The sequence below is a fragment of the Hyperolius riggenbachi genome, chromosome 1 (assembly GCF_040937935.1).
Source record: "Hyperolius riggenbachi isolate aHypRig1 chromosome 1, aHypRig1.pri, whole genome shotgun sequence".
In the NCBI taxonomy this organism is placed as follows: Eukaryota; Metazoa; Chordata; class Amphibia; order Anura; family Hyperoliidae; genus Hyperolius; species Hyperolius riggenbachi.
In genome coordinates, this window is record NC_090646.1 from 76617768 (window position 1) to 76641581 (window position 23814).

Genomic DNA, 23814 nt, shown 5'->3' on the forward strand with positions numbered 1-23814 from the left:
TGCAATCCCCCCTTACCAGCCTACAGATACAGTGACAGCTCCTCTCAGCCTATGCAATCCCCCCCTACCATTAAGGCAAAGGAGGCAGCTGCCCCAGGGCCCCAGAGCTTGTAGGGGCCCCCAGTGGCTACAAGAGGAAAAAATTTTTTACAAATCGGCCTTATAGTTTTTGAGAAAATCGATTTTAAAGTTTTAAAGGAAAAAAAATACACATTTAAAAACCTGCCGACTTTAATGGTTGATAGCAAATCCACCTTACATGCTAGAAATCCTAAATTTGCAGGATATGTTAAGGAGATCATTAGGAATAAGAGGAAAAAACAATTTTTCAAAAAGACCTTATAGTTTTTTAGAAAATCGATTTTAAAGTTTCGAAGGAAAAAAAGTATACTTTTAAATGCAGTAAATGTCACTTTTAGTAGCAAACCTAACGGTAGTATAATTTTACATGCATCAAACGAAAGCGCAATAAATTTCCTGACGGGGTTTCCAGGGGGTCTATACGCAGCCGCAGCGCTTTGGCCAGGGATCGCTATACAGCCGCAATATGGCTGTATGAAGATCCCTGGCATTTTTTCCTATTTTCCCATTTATTTATTTTTTATGTTTAGAGTGTGGGGATTTTTTTTTTTTTTAATTATGTGGGGTCCCCCCTCCTGAAACTTTTTAACCCCTTGTTCCCCATGCAGGCTGGGATAGCCAGAATGTGGAGCTCCAATAGATTGGGACTTCACATCCTGACTATACCAGCTGCAAAAAAGGTCCCCTAATGCCGATTTTTGTTCTGAGGTATATGTTGGGGGGCCCCCCAGGTTTATTTTGCCCTGGGGCCCCATTGTTGCTTAAACCGGCCCTGATGCAATCCCCCCCTTACCAGCCTACAGATACAGTGACAGCTCCTCTCAGCCTATGCAATCCCCCCCCTTACGAGCCTACAGATACAGTGACAGCTCCTCTCAGCCTATGCAATCCCCCCCTTACCAGCCTACAAATACAGTGACAGCTCCTCTCAGCCTATGCAATCCCCCCCTTACCAGCCTACAAATACAGTGACAGCTCCTCTCAGCCTATGCAATCCCCCCCTTACCAGCCTACAAATACAGTGACAGCTCCTCTCAGCCTATGCAATGCCCCCCTTACCAGCCTACAGATACAGTGACAGCTCCTCTCAGCCTATGCAATGCCCCCCTTACCAGCCTACAGATACAGTGACAACTCCTCTCAGCCTATGCAATGCCCCCCTTACCAGCCTACAGATACAGTGACAGCTCCTCTCAGCCTATGCAATCCCCCCCTTACCAGCCTACAGATACAGTGACAACTCCTCTCAGCCTATGCAATGCCCCCCTTACCAGCCTACAGATACAGTGACAGCTCCTCTCAGCCTATGCAATCCCCCCCTTACCAGCCTACAGATACAGTGACACTGTAACCAGCAGCACATCGTGCATTGGGTGGATTGCAGGTTGCACAGACGGCTATGGATGGAGCATGTAGCACATCCCCCTCCCCTCTCTCCTTATTACTCCTCCTTTCCAGAATAGGATCGGTGAAGAAGCAGGGCAGCTGCTTATAGATTGCTGATCCCCGTGTGCCCCCCTCTCCCCTCCTGCCAGGCTGGGGCTGTGAAAGCATTCAGTGACAGCTCTGCCAGTGTGCCAACAGCTGGATTCCGTGCCCAGGGCCAGCTCTGCCTTCCTCTCCATGGCTGAGGGCTGCTCCCCTGCCTGTGACAGATAAACCTGGTGCATCTACCCTCAGCTGACTGTCACCCCCCACCATGGTGTCATGGCTCATCTCCCGGCTCGTAGTGTGAGTACCTCTCTTATATACACTATACACTATATACCCTGCCTTCCCTGTGCACACTGTGTCAGTGCAAGGTGATCTGCCAAAGCTATATATAGCTGTTGTCTTACCCCATGTGCTACAGCAACATGACCTTACTACTAGCAACTTTGTATCGGTTTGTTTCCAGACCAGCGTTCCATTTCCTAATCATTTTCCTCCATACCTTTCCATCATTTTCATCTTGGTTCAGAAAATGTAACGATTATTGAAAAACAGTCTTTGTTTATGCACTGGCATTACAGGGGCAGATCCGCCACTAGAGGGCTCTGGAGAGGCTTGTCTTAATATTACATTATCATTGTTATTAGTATGTACACTTTTTTGGTGCTCAGTAATGCAAACGTGCTGTATAGTGTGTGTGTTAACTCAACAGGAAACAAACAAAAAATGAATCTTTCTTTTACTTTAAAAGGAACCTGAGATGGGGATTATAAAGAAAATATACATACCTGGGTTTCCTCCAGCCCCCTCCGGCCTGATCGCTCCCGCACTATCCTCCTCTGTCTCGCCGATCGCCTGGAACTGGCCCCGGAAAGTCCTCCGGTCCGGGACCACCTGCGCATGCGCAGCCTGGTTGCGCAAGCGCTTTTGCCACGTTCACAGCGCCAGGAGCATTCTGCGCCTGCACATTACTGCTGCGCAGGTGCAGAATGCTCCCGGTGACGGGGTTGAGACAGGGGAGCGCACCTGGCTGGACTGCGCCTGCACCGACTGGCCCTGACTGGAGCATTTTCCGGGGGCCAGTTGTGGGCGCACAGAGAGGCAGAAGAGGACGGTGTGGGAGCGATGAGGCCGGAGGGGGCTGGAGGAAGCCCCAGGTATGTATATTTTCTTATAGTCCCCCATCTCAGGTACACTTTAAACAGAAAAAGGCCTATTTTACACAGATTTTAATCAAGCCTTTAAACATCTGTAAAATGTTATAGTGGGAAACATTCATGGCAATGTGTTTGTATACGAGTTTAATTTTAGGGTGTCAGGATTAATTGTGTATAGGTGCCCATTAACGGTACAATTTTTCCTTCAGATTCGATCTTTTATGATCATATTGTATAGAAAACTGTGTGCTGCGTGTGATGCAAACCGATGTGAAATGATCCTTTTGACAATTGGAAAAGGGAAAAATATCGATCCAAAAGTTGGATTTTATAATCGAATCGGAATGCAAAATCTTCTTAAATCGTTATGTTAATGGAAACCTTCGATAATTGCCTTCTGATTAGTTTTGACTGTTCCAATCGCGTCGAAAGATCGAATCTGAAGGACATTTTTTGATAATTTTAGGGCACCTTATGTGTAAAAATGTCATGGGCTGGGAAAAATTGGGACTAAACGCATACTGATGAAATCGGAGAAACCGCCAAGCGTCAAATCATCTTCAATAGACTTGGCACTTGGATAAATGAATACAAATTGAATAGGCGCTTTTTATTTTGGGTAAAGTTTGAGTAAACTGAGCCGGGGTGATTGATGTATAGTTGCTGCGGGCCGTTGCCGTTGGTTACGGCACATTCCACTTTTGGCCTTTGCCCTATCAAAACAGCCACAGAGCTTAATGGGTGATGTCAAGATGTTAACAGCTGACATCAAGCTTGGGTGCGTCTTGGAGACTGTCAGTGATGGATACAGACTGTGTGTCTGCTAGGTGGGAGTGGGGGGGGGGGGGGGGGCTTTTTAGTCAATTATTTATCACAGGCATAGCTGGGATTAAATAGCTTTGGCCTTTACATGTTCACACAGAAATTCATGGACTTTTTTTGCTATATCATGCTTGAAAATAATTGATCATCCCAGGGCCTGGGGAAATGGCAGTGTTTTGGCAATTTATGCATTTCTTTATTGCAGTGTGTGCGTATGTGTTCAGTATGATGTTCACAGATATGGATAGCTGATGCCTGATCATTACATGACACAGTGAGACTGTGAATGAAGGGGTTAATGTATAGAAATGTTCCATATTCCACCACCACAGCCTTTCTTTGTTTTGTAGTTAGACTCCTTGCATTGTCTTCACTGCTATCATTGCTCCTCTGTGGAACACACTAGCGGTTCTTTACAAAGACAGGTTAGGTGGAGCCAAGATGAAGCCATTAACTCAAAGCAACCTACCGTAATTCTTTTCATACTTTACAGAGTATATATTGTCTTGTCACTAACTGTCCTTCAGAGGAGCTCGCAATCTAATCCCTACCATAGTCATATGCAGGGCCGGGCCGAGGCATAGGCTGGAGAGGCTCCAGCCTCAGGGCGCAGTGTAGGAGAGGGCGCACAATTCATTCAGCTGTCATTCCTAATTGTGTTTGAAGCAGAAAGAAATAAGAAAAGGGGATACATAGCAGTGAATGCAAGCCATATAACTAGATATTAAGGTGTTGGGGAGGTTGTGGGCCCTGTGGCACCTCTTAGTGTAATAGCAATGAGTGTGTGACAGCTGGGGTGGGAGGGATGGAGGGGCGCACTTTGGTGTCTCAGCCTTGGGTGCTGGAGGACCTTGTCCCTGCTCTGGTCATATGTCTACTGTATGTATGTATCGTGTATGAATGGATCAGGTTCAAGTAAGGCTGGAGTCAAGATGAAGCCATTAACCCAAAGCAACCTATCGTAATCCTTTTCATACTTCACAGAGATGATCTGATTGGTTGTTCTAGGCAACTACGGTACTTCCCTTTTGTGTCAGCTTTTATTTTTTTTCTTTTTACCTGTTTTTGCAAATCAGCCATACTGGCTGCTGAGAAAACTCTGAACTGAAAAATGACAGCTGGAGCGTGAATTCTGCAATCTGATTGGTTCAGTGGCATAAACTAAGGATCTTGGGGCCCTAGTGCGAGTTTTACATGGGGCCTCTGGAACTCTATATATGGAGCCTCAAAACCTACCAAGGACAGCTGCAGTGTCAGAGAGATGTAATCAGAGTATAAGTACATACACACGGCGGATTTTCGCAAACGATCGGTTGTTTGGACGTTTGAACGTCTGGTCGTTTGGACGTCAAATCGGGCGTGTGTACAGTCAGACGTTCAGCTGATAAGACTGGACTTGAACGATCTGCTTGACGGATCATTCAAATCCAGTCTTATCAGCTGAATGACCGACCGTACACACGCCCGATTTGACGTCCAAACGACCAGACATTCAAACGTACAAACGACCGGTCGTTTGTGAAAATCCGATGTGTGTACGAGCCTTAAGAAAACAGTTTGTTAAAGATTACTTTCGTTCAATGCAGGTAAAGAGGTGATCATTACCAGAATAACGCCAATGCAAAGCTAATAAGATGGATGAAGGAGGGCCCCCTTATGGTCCAGGGGTCCCCGGTGTGTTTGCAACCTTTGTATCCTCTTTTTCTACGCCACTCAGGGCCGGATTTACCATAAGGCACTGTAGGCACGTGCCTACAGGCGCCTCATAAAGTAGGGGCGGCTCACTCCTCTCCCCTAGTGCCTCCCTTCTTCCCTGTGCAGAGTACTGAGCAGCAGAGCTTAAATGAGAGTTTAGTCGTTTGGCTCTCGGCATTCCACTGACAAGATCTCCCTTCAGTTGGGGTACCACTACTGGCTACCTAATGCTAAGGGACACCTGTAGCTACCTATGACTGGTAAGGGAGTAGTCACAGCTGGGCCAGCCAGCACACTTGTGGTGCAGTTCGGCAGGGGTTTGTGGATTTCTGGAGGGCAAAGTATAGGGTGCCAGGACATCTGTGCCTATAGGCTCCTATGATGTAAATCCGGGCCTGACGCCACTATATTGGTTGCATTGACGCAAAAGAGCCAGCTCTGAAGCTCAGGTGTTTGAGGCCTACCGCTGCAGATTTATAGACAGAAAATGGAGGAAAGGCGGGGCTGAGGTATACTTTTTCAAGGCTCAAGTTTCAGATTTGCACACTATTCAGTCTGTTCACCTTAATGGTGGAAAAAGTTGCCTAGTTTATAAAGCATGTGTGTTTAACACAAAACAAAACAAAAACAGATTAGTCAAGCTCTGAATTTAATCTGATTTTCATGCTAGACTCTTTCATTGCAGTGATGTCAGCTCGGGTATCACATAACACTCTAAACTGGTCATTGTGTTTTACAAATTCTTCCTATAGGGACCTGTGCTCTCTATCTGTAAAGATGCCCACACACACACTGATTTTACCAGTGGAGTAACTGCAGATTCGATCGCTCTGATCAAATCAGGTTGGAATCGATTCCCTTAGATGTTCAATTCAATCGACTTTTATTTTTTTAATTTTTGATTTTTTTTTATAGAGAGTATCGATTGGACAGGCTGATTGGAGGCAGGAATCGACCATCCACATAAAAAATTATTATGTAATCCAAGGAGAGTGAAAGGTGTGTGCTTCTGATCAGTTTCACCTGACCTATGGGCCCACCTGACCGTGGGCCAACTCCTGCAGGAATGTCAGGAAGGTAGCCTTAGATCCTGCACAATCTGGTAGGCGATTGCAGCTTGCAACGCTTTGCCATTTTAATTAGACGAGAGTCAGTTTAAATTTGAATGAGTCATTAGACCTGAGGCAGCCAGTATATAAGTCCGGGGAAACTGGTCAGAAGCACACACCTTTCACTCTCCTTGGATTGCATTGTAATGTGTTCTTTTTTTGTGGGGTGTTGTGGGGGGGGGGGGGGTGCGGATGGGTCCCCCGGCAGTAGTGTTGCATCGGGGGGTTTGTCTGCCCTTCCCCCCCCCACTCGCCCCATTGTCGGTGTGTTTGCTCCCAGGATGCGCATATGCACTACAGGTAAGCAAAATACGCAAGAGTAGGGCATCTATCCTTTGGGGGAGCAACATGGATGGTTCTCCCTGGGCATAGGCCGCGTCTGGGGAGTATATGGTTAATGTGTTCTCGCCCCCCCCCCTTCCTTTTGGGGACATTTGCGGCGCTCCCGGGCAGTGGTTGCTTTGTGGGGGTGCTTGCGCTGCCCCTCATTTCCTGGGGGTACAAGGAGGCCTACACGCAGCGCCCCTGTTGAGATGCAAGAATTTGCGTAGGCCAACTCCTGCAGGAATGTCAGGAAGGTAGCCTTAGATCCTGCACAATCTGGTAGGCGATTGCAGCTTGCAACGCTTTGCCATTTTAATTAGATGAGAGTCAGTTTAAATTTGAATGAGTCATTAGACTTGAGGCAGCCAGTATATAAGTCAGGTGAAACTGGTCAGAAGCACACACCTTTCACTCTTCTTGGATTGCATTAAAAAAATTATTATGGCATCTGATGAAAGTCAGTGCTGCCACAAGCATGCCGATCGATGATTCGACCGATTTCATGCTGAAATCGGTCAAACGTATTGATTGAACATGCTGGGAAATCTTGGGCCTACGTGGTCGATCAGGTGTGTCACAGTAATGGCGTGCGATATCCCGACCGACAAACGCGACAGAACCCCCAGCCGCTGTCCCCCACATGTTATATGTGACCCCCTAGAGCCTGTGCAATAAAATATCTCACCTGTCTGCTGCCACCGCGAGTCATTCTGCTCCTTCTTTAGCATATTCAGGTCCCACGTGGCTGCCATATACAGCACTGGTGCGCATGTGAGGTCACAAACATGCCACATGCTATGCGCAGCAGGCACGTGAGACCCGAATGTGGAAAAAGAGCAGGTGGACTTGTGGTGGCAGCGGACAGGTGAGACATTTTAATGCATGGGCACCGGGGAAGGGGGGGGGGGAGGGGGACACATGTAACATTTGGGGGGACAGCGATGAGGATGCATCATGTGGCTGTTTCTCGAAAGATTTCATATGGACTGCGGTGTTTGGGATGCAAACAGATGGAATCTCATCAGAGAGAGATCACTCTCTTGGTCGACCTTAAGGGCCTGTTTCCACTAGCGCAGAAACCGGGCCGAATCCGCAGAGTTTCCCCTGCAGGCAAATCGCTCAGGGAAACTCTGCCATGGGAAATAATCGCTTGCCCTAGCGATTCATCACGGCATTGCCCTCAGTTTTCGCACGGGAGGCAGCGAATCCCATAGCTGTGCACAGCACGGCTTCTGGGATTCGTCTGCGTACCCGCAGACCCGGAAGTGCCGTCGCGCGTCTCGCAGCCACGCACGGTGCCTAGTGGAAACGGGCCCTTAGTGTATGGCCAGCTTAAAGCAGACCTGAACTCAGAACAACCTCTCTGCTCTGAAAGATAAGCAACAGCATAATAACCTTTGAAGGTAAACATTTCTTTGTTACAGCTGATACAAATCCTGCAATAAATCTGCAGTGTGTCCACTTCCTGCTTTCATGGAAGCAGACACAGGGTTAACATCCGGTATTTGCCAACACTGTGATTAGTCACAGATGAGGGGGAATTAGAATGCACGAGTTCAGGTCCACTTGAAGTCCACTTTTGGTGCAGATTACATGGAATGAATGAAGGTTTACCTTATTTGACCTTCGTCCTCTGCAGGGATTACTGGCAGGTGAGGGTAAATACATACAGGCAGATGATGCTTACCTCACTCTGCCCATTCTTTATAAATCTAACTCTTTGTGTTTCCCATAACTGGAGAGCCGCAATGGGGCTCTTTGCATATTGCTGACATAATGCGCTGCTCGCAGACCGAGCTTTCAGTGCCAAGAGATCACAACATGCCGTTTGTGGTAAAACCATCTTGTATGCCTTTGGATGCCGTGCGGGCCAGTAATTGGCTCTGACTTACTGCAGGTCTGTGCTATATTGCTAGACTTGATGCAGGTATTATTATTATTATTATTAGGTCTCTTATCCATAACACCCATCAGATTCAGTATTCAGAGGACAGGACAGAAAGACTGTTTGGTAGGCAGGGCCAGATTACTGACCCAGTGTAAAATTTGCACTGGGGCCCATGGCTCTGTAGCGGCACCATTGCTTACTTTGCAAAATAAAACCATAATACTTTTACTTTTCATTCCACTAAAGGGAAACCAAGGTAAGAGGTATATGGAGGCTGCCATATTAATTTCCTTTTAAACAATACCAGTTGACTGGCAGTCCTCCTGATCCTGTGTCTCTAATACTTTTAGCCATAGACCCTGAACAAGCATGCAGCAGATCAGGTACTCCGACTTAGGTTTTACTGAATTAGCCATATGCTTGTTCCAGGGTTTTGACTTAGATATACTACTTATGCCAGAAGATCAACAGGGCTGCCAGGCAACTTACATTGTTTACAAGGTTATAAATATGGCAGCCTCCATATCCCTCTCACCACAGGTTCCCTTTAAAGAGGCTCAGAGACGAAGAATACTAAAGCTCTGATACTTATCCGGGGCTTCCTCCCACCCCATAAGCACATCTAAGTCCCACACTGTACTCCCGCGGCCTGCCCTTCAGCCGCGGTGAGCCCCGGTAACAAGCTCAGTGACGTCAGTCCGGGTCTACTGTGCATGCGCGGGAGGTCTGTGCGTTCAGTAGTGGACCCTGACCGGCATTGAATGAGCCTGGTAATGGCTGAACGGTAGACCGAGGGAGGATGGCATGGGACTTGTTTATGGGGTGGGAGGAAGCCCCGGATTACTATCAGAGCTTTAGTATTCCTCGTCTCTGAGCCTCTATAAAGAGGCCCTGTAGTGGCATATAGTAGAATGCAGTAAATTACTCATGATACCCATTTTACCTTAATTTCCTGGTTTCAGCATCAGAGAAAAAAACTTCCTATATCTATATATTGCTGTATACTGATATGTAGCCCACGCCCTCCCAGTGATGCTTAGCCTAGGCTTATTAGCTACATAGCGTTCTCACCCCCAGAGCATACTGGGTGACCAGGTATATTTTGTACTGGCTTTAGAACTTTCAGTAACAGACATTCCGCAAAGATCATCTGGCAGCAGTAAATATGTAGCCAACTGGATTTTATAATGTAAATCAAGGAGAGGAAAGATTTTACAACTGGCAAACACTGACTAAATCATTTATAGATGAATATTGTTTAAAAAGAGGTCATTTTATTAGTTACGCTATTCTCACTACAGGTATAGATTTGCGCACTGTGCCTAGCATATGCTTACAGTGTTTGTTCTGCCATTTGTATCTGGCAGCATTTGAGCTGCAGGAAAGGTGAGATAAGATGCTGAGGGCGTCATGTAGGATTACAGTACAATCTCATTATAGTAAACTCCAAGGGACCAGGAAAAGGGGTTTACTATATGAGAAGTATACTATGGGCTTGATTCACAAAAGGGTGCAAACTTAGTTGGCACGCCTAAAGCCCTTTAGGACGTGCAAAGTTTTGCGCACAAAGTTTAGTGCTGGGCTCGAAATGTCGCACCAGGTGCGACTAAACCGTCACACCGGGTGCCCCTAAAATGTCGCACCGGGTGTGCCCGAAACGGCGCATGGTGCGACTTTTTAGGGGCACCTGGTGTGACGGTTTAGTCTTACATGGTGCGACATTTAGCGCGCCCCGCGCAACGCTAAACTTTGCGTGCGATCAATAAAAGCTTTGGGCGTGCTAACTGCTTAGCACCTTACTTAGCACGACTAAAGCTTTTACTTTTAGGCGTGCTAACTGAGTTAGCACCCTTTTGTGAATCGAGCCCTATATCAGAAATTGTAGTTTTCATGCACATAAGGTATACTATAGTCCTATGTTTTAATTCAGTCAATAATTGGGAGTCTTTTTTTTTTTCTTTTCTAATGGCATTTTATTGAAGATACAAACTTGACATAGAACCAGAATCATTTATCGCCAAGGGGGGGGGGCTTCGGGGCAAGAGCCGAGGTTGCCATACTACAGCCACCAGTTGCCCTTGGCAATCATCTGTCATCCTTAAAGTGAATCTCCACCTGTAAAATAAAATTCTGGAATTGTATTTTATAACTGGTAGACATGGGGGGGGGGGGGGACAGAGGAAGGCGAAGGTTCAGCAGTGATGACCCGGTTCTTCATAAAAAATAAACCTGCGGTGATGGCTGATGTTGCTGAGAATCTTGATTGCTGACATCTTGCAGTGCTGGCCAAGGTGTTCACAATGGGCAGTAGTGTTGATTTCTGTGGTGGGTCCCGATTCCTGGGCAGCATTCGGCAGGGCTGGTCAAGATAATCTGGTTGTCGCAGAAGTGACCGGCCACGGCAGCCCTTACTTCAGGATTAGCGGCTGACATTATGGAAGGGCATATTTAATGGAAAATGCAAACTTAAAACAACAGTTTTACAAACTTTTTTTTTCAATGGCAAAAATTCACCACCAGTGATCGGCACCACAGAGTCAGTCACCACACACAGAGACACGCAGGCGGCGTGACTCGGACATATTGGGCTGGCAAAGGGGGCCCCATTTCCTTTACCTGTAGCATACAGTACTTGTGGCATACAATAGCCATGGCTGGATTTGTACTCTTTACCGCCCAAGGCCACTGTCACCAGCCACCCCCTTCAGTATAGGTAGCGAGATGACCCCTCCCCCTTGTTCCTTCTAGTATAGGTAACCAGATGATTCCCTTAATCCCTCCTTTTCCCACCTCCCTTTCAGTATAGGTAGGCAGCTCACCTTCACACCGCAGCAGCCACCAGTGTCTCTTGTTTCTCCACTTGTCTCCAGTGCAGAAGCTTCCTCTTCCTCTCCAATGCTGCCCAAGTCCATAGCTGCTGGCCACAATGCAAATGTGCGCAGAGAGCAGGCAGCTAGTAGCAGAGTACCGCAGTCTGGCGCTCGCCTGATCTCCCTGCATTGCAGCTTTTGCAAGCTTGCAAATTCTGCACCAGTTTAGCCTGCTGCTGTGGTGCCGTAGGCCATGTCCTAGGTGGCCTTAGCATAAATCCGGCCCGGACAATAGTGGATAGCGCCGCTGTCACTCTTTAGTAGCGATGCACATTTGGTGGACAGGCTACAAGGTCTAGTATACCTTATGGCCCATACTCACGGGCCACAAATGTGGCCTGCCGTCACCACACATGAGCGTGCGGGCGACAGGCCGGCGACAGCTCCTCGCCAGGTCCCTCCGCGTACACACGCGGAAGAGGGACCAGCGGCTCGACGGAAGCTGTCGCCGACGTTCCTCCTCCCCCCGCCGGAAGCTCTGTATACCTCAATGGAGGTTGCTGTCGCTAGTCCGTGTACTTACGCGGACTAGCGACAGCTGCGGCGGAGTTGCGGCGGCGACTGTCACCAGGCGATTGAACATTTCAATCGCCTGGCGACATCAGCGACGGGCGACAGTTCGGGGTGCGCGCCCGTTCAACGGCCCATACTCACGGGCAACCTGTCGCCGCAACACGCGAGCGCCGCGTGTTGCGGCGACATTTGTAGCCCGTGAGTATGGGCCATTAGGGCTGCATAGCCAGGCAACACAAATCCCAGGCTGGACAAATTGCAGCATGTCACTGGGTAAGACAACTTCCTGTTCACACTTGGGCCAATCATGTAACCTCTCTCCAAAATGCAGCCAATCATCATGCAGTCCAACCCTTGCTAAGTTCCGCCCGCGGAGGTATCATTGGTTTCACACTGATGCATGACGCATGCACCACCCACTTTTCACTGTATCTGAAGTCAGCATCACACAGGGGCCAAAAAACTAGCCGAATGTTTATTATATCTGAGTTTACTATACCAGGCGTTGCTCCCATAGACTAATAATGGAGATTGGCTGGGCCCTGGAGAGGTAGTGTACTATACCCGAGTTTATTAGAACGAGTTTATACTGTACTATATTTAGTTGTTCTCTCTACCTGTATTTGCTGTTCTGAGATTCCCACTTCACTGCTCAGGTTTTATGTAGTAACGGACATCTCACTCATATGTTGTAAAGGCATAAAAAGTCATTTATTTCCTAAAGCTTAACAAAACCATATTTTTATATTGACTTTTAATACCAATATTTAATAGTCCTATAAAAGTTCCCTGCAAATAGAATACCATGTAAAGATAGAATGTTCTTGTCTGTAGTTATCAGTATTCCCCTTAGATTTATGTACAGACCTGAGCTGTAAAACTGACTGTTGGTAACTGTCTGGTTGCTGTGGCAAACAGGCAATCAGTTTCTAAGACAGGCTTTACTGTATAAATGGGATATCGGGAGTCTGTATGTAAACTAAAATGTAAGGTACAGCACAGACTTCCATCATGTCATTGGAAGTTAAGGTTAGGTGCCAGATAAAGTTAGGTACCTCCAGTGGGGTTAAAGAGGGACTCCAGTGAAAACAATGTAATAAAAAACGTGCTTCATTTTTACAATAATTATGTATAAATGATTTAGTCAGTGTTTGCCCATTGTAAAATCTTTTAAATCCCTGATTTACATTCTGACATTTATTACATGGTTACATTTTTACTGTTGGCAGGTGATGTAGCTGCTGCATGTTTTTTGGGCAGTTGGAAACAGCTGTAAACAGCTATTTCCCACAATGCAGCAAAGTTCACAGACAGGAAACTGCCAAGAGTACGTACTTTTCTTGTGGGAGGGATTTCACCACAATATCAGTCATACAGCGCCCCCTGATGGTCTGTTTGTGAAAAGAAATAGATTTCTCATGTAAAAGGGGGTATCAGCTACTGATTGGGATAAAGTTCAATTCTTGGTTGGAGTTTCACTTTAAGGTTAAGATAAGTTCCGGGTAAGCCGTATGTAGTGTGGGGGCACCGTGTCTTTCAGGGTGGTCCACCACCCCTATACACAGGCTCAAGAGAAGGATGACTCAACCAACTGCAAATTATTATTCATCTGGAAGTTTTGGAAACACTGTGGTAGCTACTGTAGTTTTCTGCTGCCATGCCATGTGAAGTCAAGAAGGCCTCAGTTGATAGTCTATCAAATAAATAAGAATGCTATCATTCCTGACACATTTACAGAATTCTTAAAGTGAATCTGTATTGTTAAAATCGCACAAAAGTAAACATACCAGTGCGTTAGGGGACATCTCCTATTACCCTCTGTCACAATTTCGCCGCTCCTCGCCGCATTAAAAGTGGTTAAAAACAGTTTTAAAAAGTTTGTTTATAAACAAACAAAATGGCCACCAAAACAGGAAGTAGGTTGATGTACAGTATGTCCACACATAGAAAATACAACCATACACAAGCAGGCTGTATACAGCCTTCCTTTTGAATCTCAAGAGATCATTTGCGTGTTTCTTTCTCCCTGCAGTTCTCATGCAAAGTGCTCTTTTTTCTCCTGCAAACAGCTTTGCCCTTGTCTGTAATACTTCAGTATGTGAAAGCCCAGCCAGCTCAGAGGACGATTTATCCAGCTTGTAAAAGATAAGAGAGAAGAGAGAAGCTGCTCTAATCTAAATAATACACAGGCAGTGTGCATAGAGGGGCCTGGAAGGGGGAATTCATAGCAGAACCACAACACTGAAGAACTTGGCAGCCTTCCAGACACAGGCTGACAAGTCTGACAAGGGAAAGATACATTGATTTATTACAGAGACTGTGATAGCAGAAAGTGCTGCAGTAAGCCAGAACACATTAGAATAGCTTTTGGAACTTGTAGGATGATAAAAAACAGGATGCAATTTTTGTTACGGAGTCTCTTTAAGGGACCTTAAAGGGATACTGTAGGGGGGTCGGGGGAAAATGAGTTGAACTTACCCAGGGCTTCTAATGGCCCCCCGCAGACATCCTGTACCCACGGAGCCACTCACCGATGCTCCGGCCCCGCCTCCGGTTCACTTCTGGAATTTCAGACTTTAAAGTCTGAAAACCACTACGCCTGCGCAGCTGCATCCTCGCTCCCGCTGATGTCACCAGGAGAGTATTGCACAAGCCCAGTATGGTCTTTGGTCTGCGCAGTAAACTCCTGGTGCCATCAGCGGGAGCGAGGACACGGCAATGCAGGCACAGTGGTTTTCTGACTTTAAAGTCAGTCAATGCCAGAAGTGAACTGGAGGCGGGGCCGGAGCATCGGTGAGTGGCTGCGCGGGCACAGGATGTCTGTGGGGGGCCATTAGAAGCCCTGGGTAACTTCAACTCATTTTCCCCCGACCCCCCCCCCCCCCCTACAGTATCCCTTTAAATGAGAACTTTTACTAGTGTATGAGACAGGTGTAGGGTAGGGCTAATGGTGTCCATTATTGCCAGGCATGGCCCTCACCCCACCATCCAGCACACTGCTGTCACTCTGACACTGGAGAGGACATATGGCCTTGAAACTGGATATCTCAGTTCTGTCACATATGTTGTGGGACAGTTGAAACACTACAGAAATCACTGCTGGGGCTTTCCATAAAAGCAACTCAAAGAGGTCACTCAACAGACATTGAGAATGAACACCGAGATCTTCCTTTTGGCACACGTACCTATGACCAAGCCCAAAATCATGTCAGCCACATTGTTATTGATAATGATTTATACAGCACCAGGTGTCATCTCCCCTGGCACTGTGCATAGTCATACCTTCACTGATGAGTAACCAGCGACAGGAAAGCAGTTCTCCTGACTTCTAATTAATGCTGAGCTCAAGGCAAAAATGTTATTTTGTCTTTTAAAGGAAAACAGAGGGGAAAATAAACTGATGAAAACCTATGTACTCCTATTTCTAAAAATGAATTTTTCAGATAATCTTTTTAGATATCCCATGGTTTTATTTTATGTTTAAAGGACACCTGAGGCGAAAATAAACTAATGAAATAAACGATTGTATCTATCTTCCTTCTCCTAAAAATGACTTTTTTTTAAGATATTCCACAGTTTTATTTTATGTTTAAATCCACTTTTTAAATTTTAACTGTTTTATTGTTTTTGCTCAATTACACATTCATTTAAAGGACTTCCGAGGCCAAAAATCAAAATTTTGATGATTACCTGTCTCTTTTTCAAATCCATGGGCAAGTTCCTCCTCTCCCTCCGCTCTGTTCCGCGCAAATGTATTCTTTTCACTGCCCCCAGGTCGGGGCCCGACCCCACTGCACGGGTCGGCTCGTACTCCACTCGCAAGATGGCCGCCGATCAGAGCCGTTGCTGCGCAGTACATATGAAGGCAAGTGCGGCTGCGCAGCTCTCCTCTCGCAAGATGGCCGCCGATCAGAGCCGCGGCTGCGCAGTACATGTGGAGGCAAGTGCGGCTGCGCAGCTCTCCGCAGCTGGACGGGGGGCGGAGAGCTGCGTAGCCGCACTTGCCTCCACATGTACTGCGCAGCCGCGGCTCTGATCGGCGGCCATCTTGCGAGAGGAGAGCTGCGCAGCCGCACTTGCCTTCATATGTACTGCGCAGCAACGGCTCTGATCGGCGGCCATCTTGCGAGTGGAGTACGAGCCGACCCGTGCAGTGGGGTCGGGCCCCGACCTGGGGGCAGTGAAAAGAATACATTTGCGCGGAACAGAGCGGAGGGAGAGGAGGAACTTGCCCATGGATTTGAAAAAGAGACAGGTAATCATCAAAATTTTGATTTTTGGCCTCGGAAGTCCTTTAAGTATGCCAGAGCTAAAATCTATGCACTATTGACCCTTTCTATCTTTTTCCTGCTCTCAGAAGCCATTTTCTGCTAGGAAAGTGTTTTATAGTTAGAATTTCTTATCAATGAGGGTCACACTGTAGTCACTTCCTGTCTGAGTCAGGACTGAGTCAGCCACTTACATACCTGATATTTAACTCTTTCAGGTAGAGAAAGAAAAAAAGGAACACAGCCTAGTTATTTGTGTGCTAGGCACTGTACATACCCATGTCTATCTCATCATGTCACATGTCACCTCGGGTATCCTTTAAACATTTACAAAGTAGATTTAATGCTCTATTGTATCTGCTCAGTAGCAGTATATTGACCTGAACTCTTGCACAGGACAGAAGGAAAACATAGAGAAATGCACCCTATGTGTATTTATAGAGTTTAGCCTGTCTAATTCACCCTCATCTATGACTAATCACAAGTGTAATTTGATCTCTCAGCTGTGTCAGTTCAGGTATCTCAGCAGCATTGGCAGAGCAGCTAATCTGTAAACACAGGATGTTAACGCTATGTCTGCTTCCATGAAAGCAGGAAGTACACACACTGCAGATTTATTGCAGGATTTCTATCAGCTGTAACAAAAAAATGTTTTTTCTTTGAGGCTGGTTTCACACTATAACCCAGCGCTAACGATGCGGTGCAACACCCTTTCAACCAAGCAGGAAGTGGCATGCGCCTGCCGTCACTTCCTACTTCAGGTATGCAGAAGCTTATTGGTAAAATATGCTTCTGCGCATGCGCGCTGTGACGTCATGTCTGTACAGTTTTCAAAATCCACGTGTTGCCATAGACAAACATGACTTCTGGGCCGGTGCAGATTGCCGCAAGTCGATGCATCACCGCAGCGTTAATGTCGTGTTGGAGCTGCGGCGGGGACGTCACTTCGGTTGCACCGTACCCCGGAAGTATGAAAGTCTCCATAGACTTTCATTGTCCAGTGGTGGGGTGCGATAAAATAACCGGCCTGCCCCGGTGTGAAAGGGCTCTCAAGATTATTATGCTGTTGCTTATCTTTTAGAGAGTGTAAGAAGTTCTGAGTTCAGGTCCGCTTCAAATTTTCTGTACTCAGAAATAGTTCTCTACAGGAAAAAGCTTTATGGCTGTAATTCCTTATCAGTGAGGGTTACGCTATAATCCGACAAGAGAGAAACTGTGGCTTGCTTGCCTGAAAGTTAACACTTTCAGGCAGAAAAATAAAAAAAGAAACACAGCTTAGATGTTAATATGTTTGGCACTGTAAATCCACATTTATCTCATCATATCACATAACACTTTAAATATGGCTGCCATCTTTAGTATGAAAAAGTACAATTCTTCTCCAGGAATCACTGCATTCATGCATAACTATGTACAGAGAGCAGCACTGGTAAAGCCCCATGCACAAGCTCAACCGCAGTCTTTTATGCAGCACAATTATCAAACAACTTTTGTTGTGAAACAAGTTGAAACAACCCAAAAAGTTGTTGCTTTGTTCAAACAACTGATAAGACGTCAGTCCAACAGTTGGATTGACGTCTTATCAATCTTATCAGCTGTTTGAACAATAGCAAACCACTTTTGTGGATGTTTCAACTTGTTTCACAACAAAAGTTGTTTGATAATTGTGCTGCATAAGGCCCCATTCACACTTGAGCTTTTTGCGGGCGATTTCGGCCAAACGCTATCGCTTTTGAAAAGCGCTACTGTATTAAAACCCTATGGGCCCGGTCTTACTTGGGCGTTTTGCGCTTATCGCCTCAAATCGCCCCAAATCGCGAAACGCAAACACTTAGCCTGCACCATTTTCAGGCAATTTCCTGGCGATCGCGTTTCAGTGCTATAGAAGTGCTAAACGCGATCGCGGAGAAATTGCTGCACTGTCCAGTGATTTTACCACTTGAAATCTCGGAAAAATCACTCCCGCAAAATGCCGGCAAAAATCGCCGGTGTTTTTGCGCTTCTAAGTGTGAATGGGGCCTGAAAGACCGTGACTCTTTTTGGGTGATCTGCGACTCCAGGATGAATTAGCAGCCAGTAATCTGTGTGATTTTCTGTAGCAGGAGGCACTAATGATTCATTATGGGTATAAGTCTACTTATGGAGAACTTGCTGCGTACATATCTGGAGCACTGTGAGCATGGATCAGCAGGTCTCAGGGATGCAGCTGAAGAACAGTCTGGCCCAGTAATCCTGGCTGCGGGACAACAATGCCCCAATCCCTTCCCTACTAGACAGCCTCAGCTGCTTAACCCAGCCAGATCCAGTCTTGTGTGGAATTCTCTCAGCTTTCTATGTGTAAAATGGAAAACTGGCCTACAGATAAAACAAACACGTTTATTAGAAACTCATCAGGGATTAAAATGTATCACATATAAAGGGGACCTGTCTGCCATAGCAATGCACAAATCAGGCCACAGTGGACAGGATATGTGCATAAATAGTTAATGCGAGTCACTTGGGCTTTGCATTTTCCACCAAATTCAAGCAACTCCGTGCTGCTGTGCAGCAAGTTTCCTGGCTGTCCTGCTCATCCTCTGCCTCTAATGCTTTTAGCCATAGACCCTGAACAAGCATACAGATCAGGTGATCTGACTGAAGTCTGACTTAATTAGCTGCATGCTTATTTCAGGTGTGCAATTCAGACACTACTGCAGCCAAAGAGATCAGCAGGGCTCCCAGGCAACTGGTATTGTTGTAAAGGAAATTAATATGGCAGCCTCCATATCAGTCTCGCTTCATTAGTCCTTTATGTTCTGAGAGAAAGAATGTACTACTGAGATGGAACTAACCTGCCCAGGTGTTTATTTTTAATTTTTGGTAAGAAATGTTGATTGGCTTTTATTATTGTCTCTGTCCTCGTGTGAAAGATTTTTTTTGTACTTCCTGCCCCAGTGACCTGTGTGGAGACGTGTGGCTTTAACATGAAAACTAGTTGTCTTACTGCGTTTTTATTGAATGCAATGTCAGAGTTTAACCACCCTGGGGTTCTGTTGTTTGCGCCAGGGTGGATGCACAGCACTATTTTTTGAATATTTTTTATTCATTTATTTATTCAAGTATTTATATAGCGCCGACATATTACGCAGCGCTTTTTAAAATCATGTAGCTAGCCTAGCCCCCCCTCCCTTCCGCATCCCTCCCACCCCTCCGATCGCTATTACCCATAAGGAAATCCCGTTACGAATGGGATTTCCTTTAGGGCTTCCCCTATCGCCATGACGACGATCGCGATTATGTCATCGATGTCAGACGGAGTTCTGATCCACCCCTCAGCGCTCCCTGGGACTGATTGGCCAGGCTGCGCAGGGTCGGCGGCGTGTTACGCAGCGGGTAGCAGCGCATCGGCGGCGAGCAGCGGAGATCGTCCCCAACACGCAGCAAGCAAAGTGCTTGCTGCGTGTTTTAAAAAAAAAAAATTAAATTCTGTGCGGCGCCCTCCGGTGGTCATGAACGAGCTGAGCTCGTCCATACCGCCAAGGAGGTTAAGGGGGAATACACTATTTTCTTAATACATTTGATGTTAGATTCTATGTATACTAAGCATCAAATCTTACAAAAAGCCATTATTTGTGTAGTGAAGTAGGTTAGATAATGTTGAGGCCATTGGAAGGAATGGCAGAATGGGTCTTCATAGCTACACACCACAGCAAAGAGTACAAAGATAGTAGCTGTAGCAGGGAAAGGCACATAGGTTGGATTATCATTTACCACATAGCAGCCATATTGCTCCTTGTCAGACTTAGTCCAGGCCAGCAGCAGCCATATTGCTCCTTGTCAGACACAGTCCAGGCCAGCGGCAGCCATATTGCTCCTTGTCAGACACAGTCCAGGCCAGCGGCAGCCATATTGCTTCTTGGCAGACTTAGTCCAGGCCAGCGGCAGCCATATTGCTTCTTGTCAGACTTAGTCCAGGCCAGCGGCAGCCGTATTGCTTCTTGTCAGACTTAGTCCAGGCCAGCGGCAGCCATATTGCTCCTTGTCAGACACAGTCCAGGCCAGCAGCAGCCATATTGCTCCTTGTCAGACTTAGTCCAGGCCAGCGGCAGCCATATTGCTTCTTGTCAGACTTAGTCCAGGCCTGCGGCAGCCATATTGCTTCTTGTCAGACTTAGTCCAGGCCAGCGGCAGCCATATTGCTCCTTGTCAGACTTAGTCCAGGCCAGCAGCAGCCATATTGCTCCTTGTCAGACTTAGTCCAAGCCAGCGGCAGTCATATTGCTCCTTGTCAGACACAGTCCAGGCCAGCGGCAGCCATATTGCTCCTTGTCAGACTTAGTCCAGGCCAGCGGCAGCCATATTGCTTCTTGTCAGACTTGGTCCAGGCCTGCGGCAGCCATATTGCTTCTTGTCAGACTTAGTCCAGGCCAGCGGCAGCCATATTGCTCCTTGTCAGACACAGTCCAGGCCAGCAGCAGCCATATTGCTCCTTGTCAGACTTAGTCCAGGCCAGCGGCAGCCATATTGCTTCTTGTCAGACTTAGTCCAGGCCTGCGGCAGCCATATTGCTTCTTGTCAGACTTAGTCCAGGCCAGCGGCAGCCATATTGCTCCTTGTCAGACTTAGTCCAGGCCAGCAGCAGCCATATTGCTCCTTGTCAGACTTAGTCCAAGCCAGCGGCAGTCATATTGCTCCTTGTCAGACACAGTCCAGGCCAGCAGCAGCCATATTGCTCCTTGTCAGACTTAGTCCAGGCCAGCGGCAGCCATATTGCTCCTTGTCAGACACAGTCCAGGCCAGCAGCAGCCATATTGCCCCTTGTCAGACTTAGTCCAGGCCAGCGGCAGCCATATTGCTTCTTGTCAGACTTAGTCCAGGCCTGCGGCAGCCATATTGCTTCTTGTCAGACTTAGTCCAGGCCAGCGGCAGCCATATTGCTCCTTGTCAGACTTAGTCCAGGCCAGCAGCAGCCATATTGCTCCTTGTCAGACTTAGTCCAAGCCAGCGGCAGTCATATTGCTCCTTGTCAGACACAGTCCAGGCCAGCAGCAGCCATATTGCTCCTTGTCAGACTTAGTCCAGGCCAGCGGCAGCCATATTGCTCCTTGTCAGACACAGTCCAGGCCAGCAGCAGCCATATTGCTCCTTGTCAGACTTAGTCCAGGCCTGCGGCAGTCATATTGCTTCTTGGCAGACTTAGTCCAGGCCAGCGGCAGCCATATTGCTCCTTGTCAGACTTAGTCCAGGCCTGCGGCAGCCATATTGCTTCTTGTCAGACTTAGTCCAGGCCAGCGGCAGCCATATTGCTCCTTGTCAGACACAGTCCAGGCCAGCAGCAGCCATATTGCTTCTTGTCAGACACAGTCCAGGCCAGCGGCAGCTATATTGCTCCTTGTCGGACTCAGTCCAGGCCAGTGGAAGCCATTTTGCTCTTTGTCAGACTTAGTCCAGGCCAGCAGCAGCCATATTGCTTCTTGTCAGACTTAGTCCAGGCTAGCAGAAGCCATATTGCTCCTTGTCAGACTTAGTCCAGGCCAGCAGAAGCCATATTGCTTCTTGTCAGACTTAGTCCAGGCCAGCGGCAGACATATTGCTTCTTGTCAGACTTAGTCCAGGCCAGCAGCAGCCATATTGCTTCTTGTCAGACTTAGTCCAGGCCAGCGGCAGCCATATTGCTCCTTGTCGGACTCAGTCCAGGCCAGTGGAAGCCATTTTGCTCTTTGTCAGACTTAGTCCAGGCCAGCAGCAGCCATATTGCTTCTTGTCAGACTTAGTCCAGGCCAGCAGCAGACATATTGCTTCTTGTTAGACTTAGTCCAGGCCAGCGGCAGCCATATTGCTTCTTGTCAGACTTAGTCCAGGCCAGCGGCAGCCATATTGCTTCTTGTCAGACACAGGCCAGGCCAGCGGCAGCCATATTGCTTCTTGTCAGACTTAGTCCAGGCCAGCGGCAGTCATATTGCTCCTTGTCGGACGCAGTCCAGGCCAGTGGAAGCCATTTTGCTCTTTGTCAGACTTTGTCCAGGCCAGCGGCAGTCATATTGCTCCTTGTCGGACTCAGTCCAGGCCAGTAGAAGCCATTTTGCTCTTTGTCAGACTTTGTCCAGGCCAGCAGCAGACATATTGCTTCTTGTTAGACTTAGTCCAGGCCAGCGGCAGCCATATTGCTTCTTGTCAGACTTAGTCCAGGCCAGCGGCAGCCATATTGCTCCTTGTCGGACTCAGTCCAGGCCAGTGGAAGCCATTTTGCTCTTTGTCAGACTTAGTCCAGGCCAGCAGCAGCCATATTGCTTATTGTCAGACTTAGTCCAGGCCAGCAGCAGACATATTGCTTATTGTTAGACTTAGTCCAGGCCAGCGGCAGCCATATTGCTTCTTGTCAGACACAGGCCAGGCCAGTGGCAGCCATATTGCTCTTTGTCAGACTTAGTCCAGGCCAGCGGCAGCCATATTGCTTCTTGTCAGACTTAGTCCAGGCCAGCGGCAGCCATATTGCTTCTTGTCAGACTTAGTCCAGGCCAGCGGCAATCATATTGCTTCTTGTCAGACTTAGTCCAGGCCAGTGGCAGCCATATTGCTTCTTGTCAGACTTAGTCCAGGCCAGTGGCAGCCATATTGCTTCTTGTCGGACTTAGTCCAGGCCAGCGGCAGCCATATTGCTTCTTGTCAGACTTAGTCCAGGCCAGCGGCAGACATATTGCTTCTTGTTAGACTTAGTCCAGGCCAGCGGCAGCCATATTGCTTCTTGTCAGACTTAGTCCAGGCCAGCGGCAGCCATATTGCTCCTTGTCGGACTCAGTCCAGGCCAGTGGAAGCCATTTTGCTCTTTGTCAGACTTAGTCCAGGCCAGCAGCAGCCATATTGCTTATTGTCAGACTTAGTCCAGGCCAGCAGCAGACATATTGCTTATTGTTAGACTTAGTCCAGGCCAGCGGCAGCCATATTGCTTCTTGTCAGACACAGGCCAGGCCAGTGGCAGCCATATTGCTCTTTGTCAGACTTAGTCCAGGCCAGCGGCAGCCATATTGCTTCTTGTCAGACTTAGTCCAGGCCATCGGCAGCCATATTGCTTCTTGTCAGACTTAGTCCAGGCCAGCGGCAATCATATTGCTTCTTGTCAGACTTAGTCCAGGCCAGTGGCAGCCATATTGCTTCTTGTCAGACTTAGTCCAGGCCAGTGGCAGCCATATTGCTTCTTGTCGGACTTAGTCCAGGCCAGCGGCAGCCATATTGCTTCTTGTCAGACACAGGCCAGGCCATCGGCAGCCATATTGCTTCTTGTCAGACACAGGCCAGGCCATCGGCAGCCATATTGCTTCTTGTCTGACTTAGTCCAGGCCAGCAGCAGACATATTGCTTATTGTTAGACTTAGTCCAGGCCAGCGGCAGCCATATTGCTTCTTGTCAGACACAGGCCAGGCCAGTGGCAGCCATATTGCTCTTTGTCAGACTTAGTCCAGGCCAGCAGCAGACATATTGCTTATTGTTAGACTTAGTCCAGGCCAGCGGCAGCCATATTGCTTCTTGTCAGACTTAGTCCAGGCCATCGGCAGCCATATTGCTTCTTGTCAGACTTAGTCCAGGCCAGCGGCAATCATATTGCTTCTTGTCAGACTTAGTCCAGGCCAGTGGCAGCCATATTGCTTCTTGTCAGACTTAGTCCAGGCCAGTGGCAGC

At 47.5% G+C, this 23814-nt stretch overlaps 1 protein-coding gene across 6 annotated transcripts in view; it reads left to right on the plus strand.

The window, feature by feature from the left end:
• The first annotated feature begins 1491 nt into the window (after nt 1-1491).
• The window catches only part of REEP1 (receptor accessory protein 1), a 183959-nt gene continuing 161636 nt past the window's right edge, over nt 1492-23814 (plus strand). For 2 of the 6 annotated variants that reach the window (XM_068275332.1, XM_068275342.1), the window contains exon 1: nt 1492-1812. In XM_068275332.1, coding sequence (XP_068131433.1) covers nt 1781-1812 — 32 coding nt within the window. In that variant the 5' untranslated portion in view covers nt 1492-1780. The remainder of the gene's footprint in view (nt 1813-23814) is intronic. The other 4 variants (XM_068275364.1, XM_068275352.1, XM_068275371.1 and 1 more) reach the window with 4 other exon arrangements.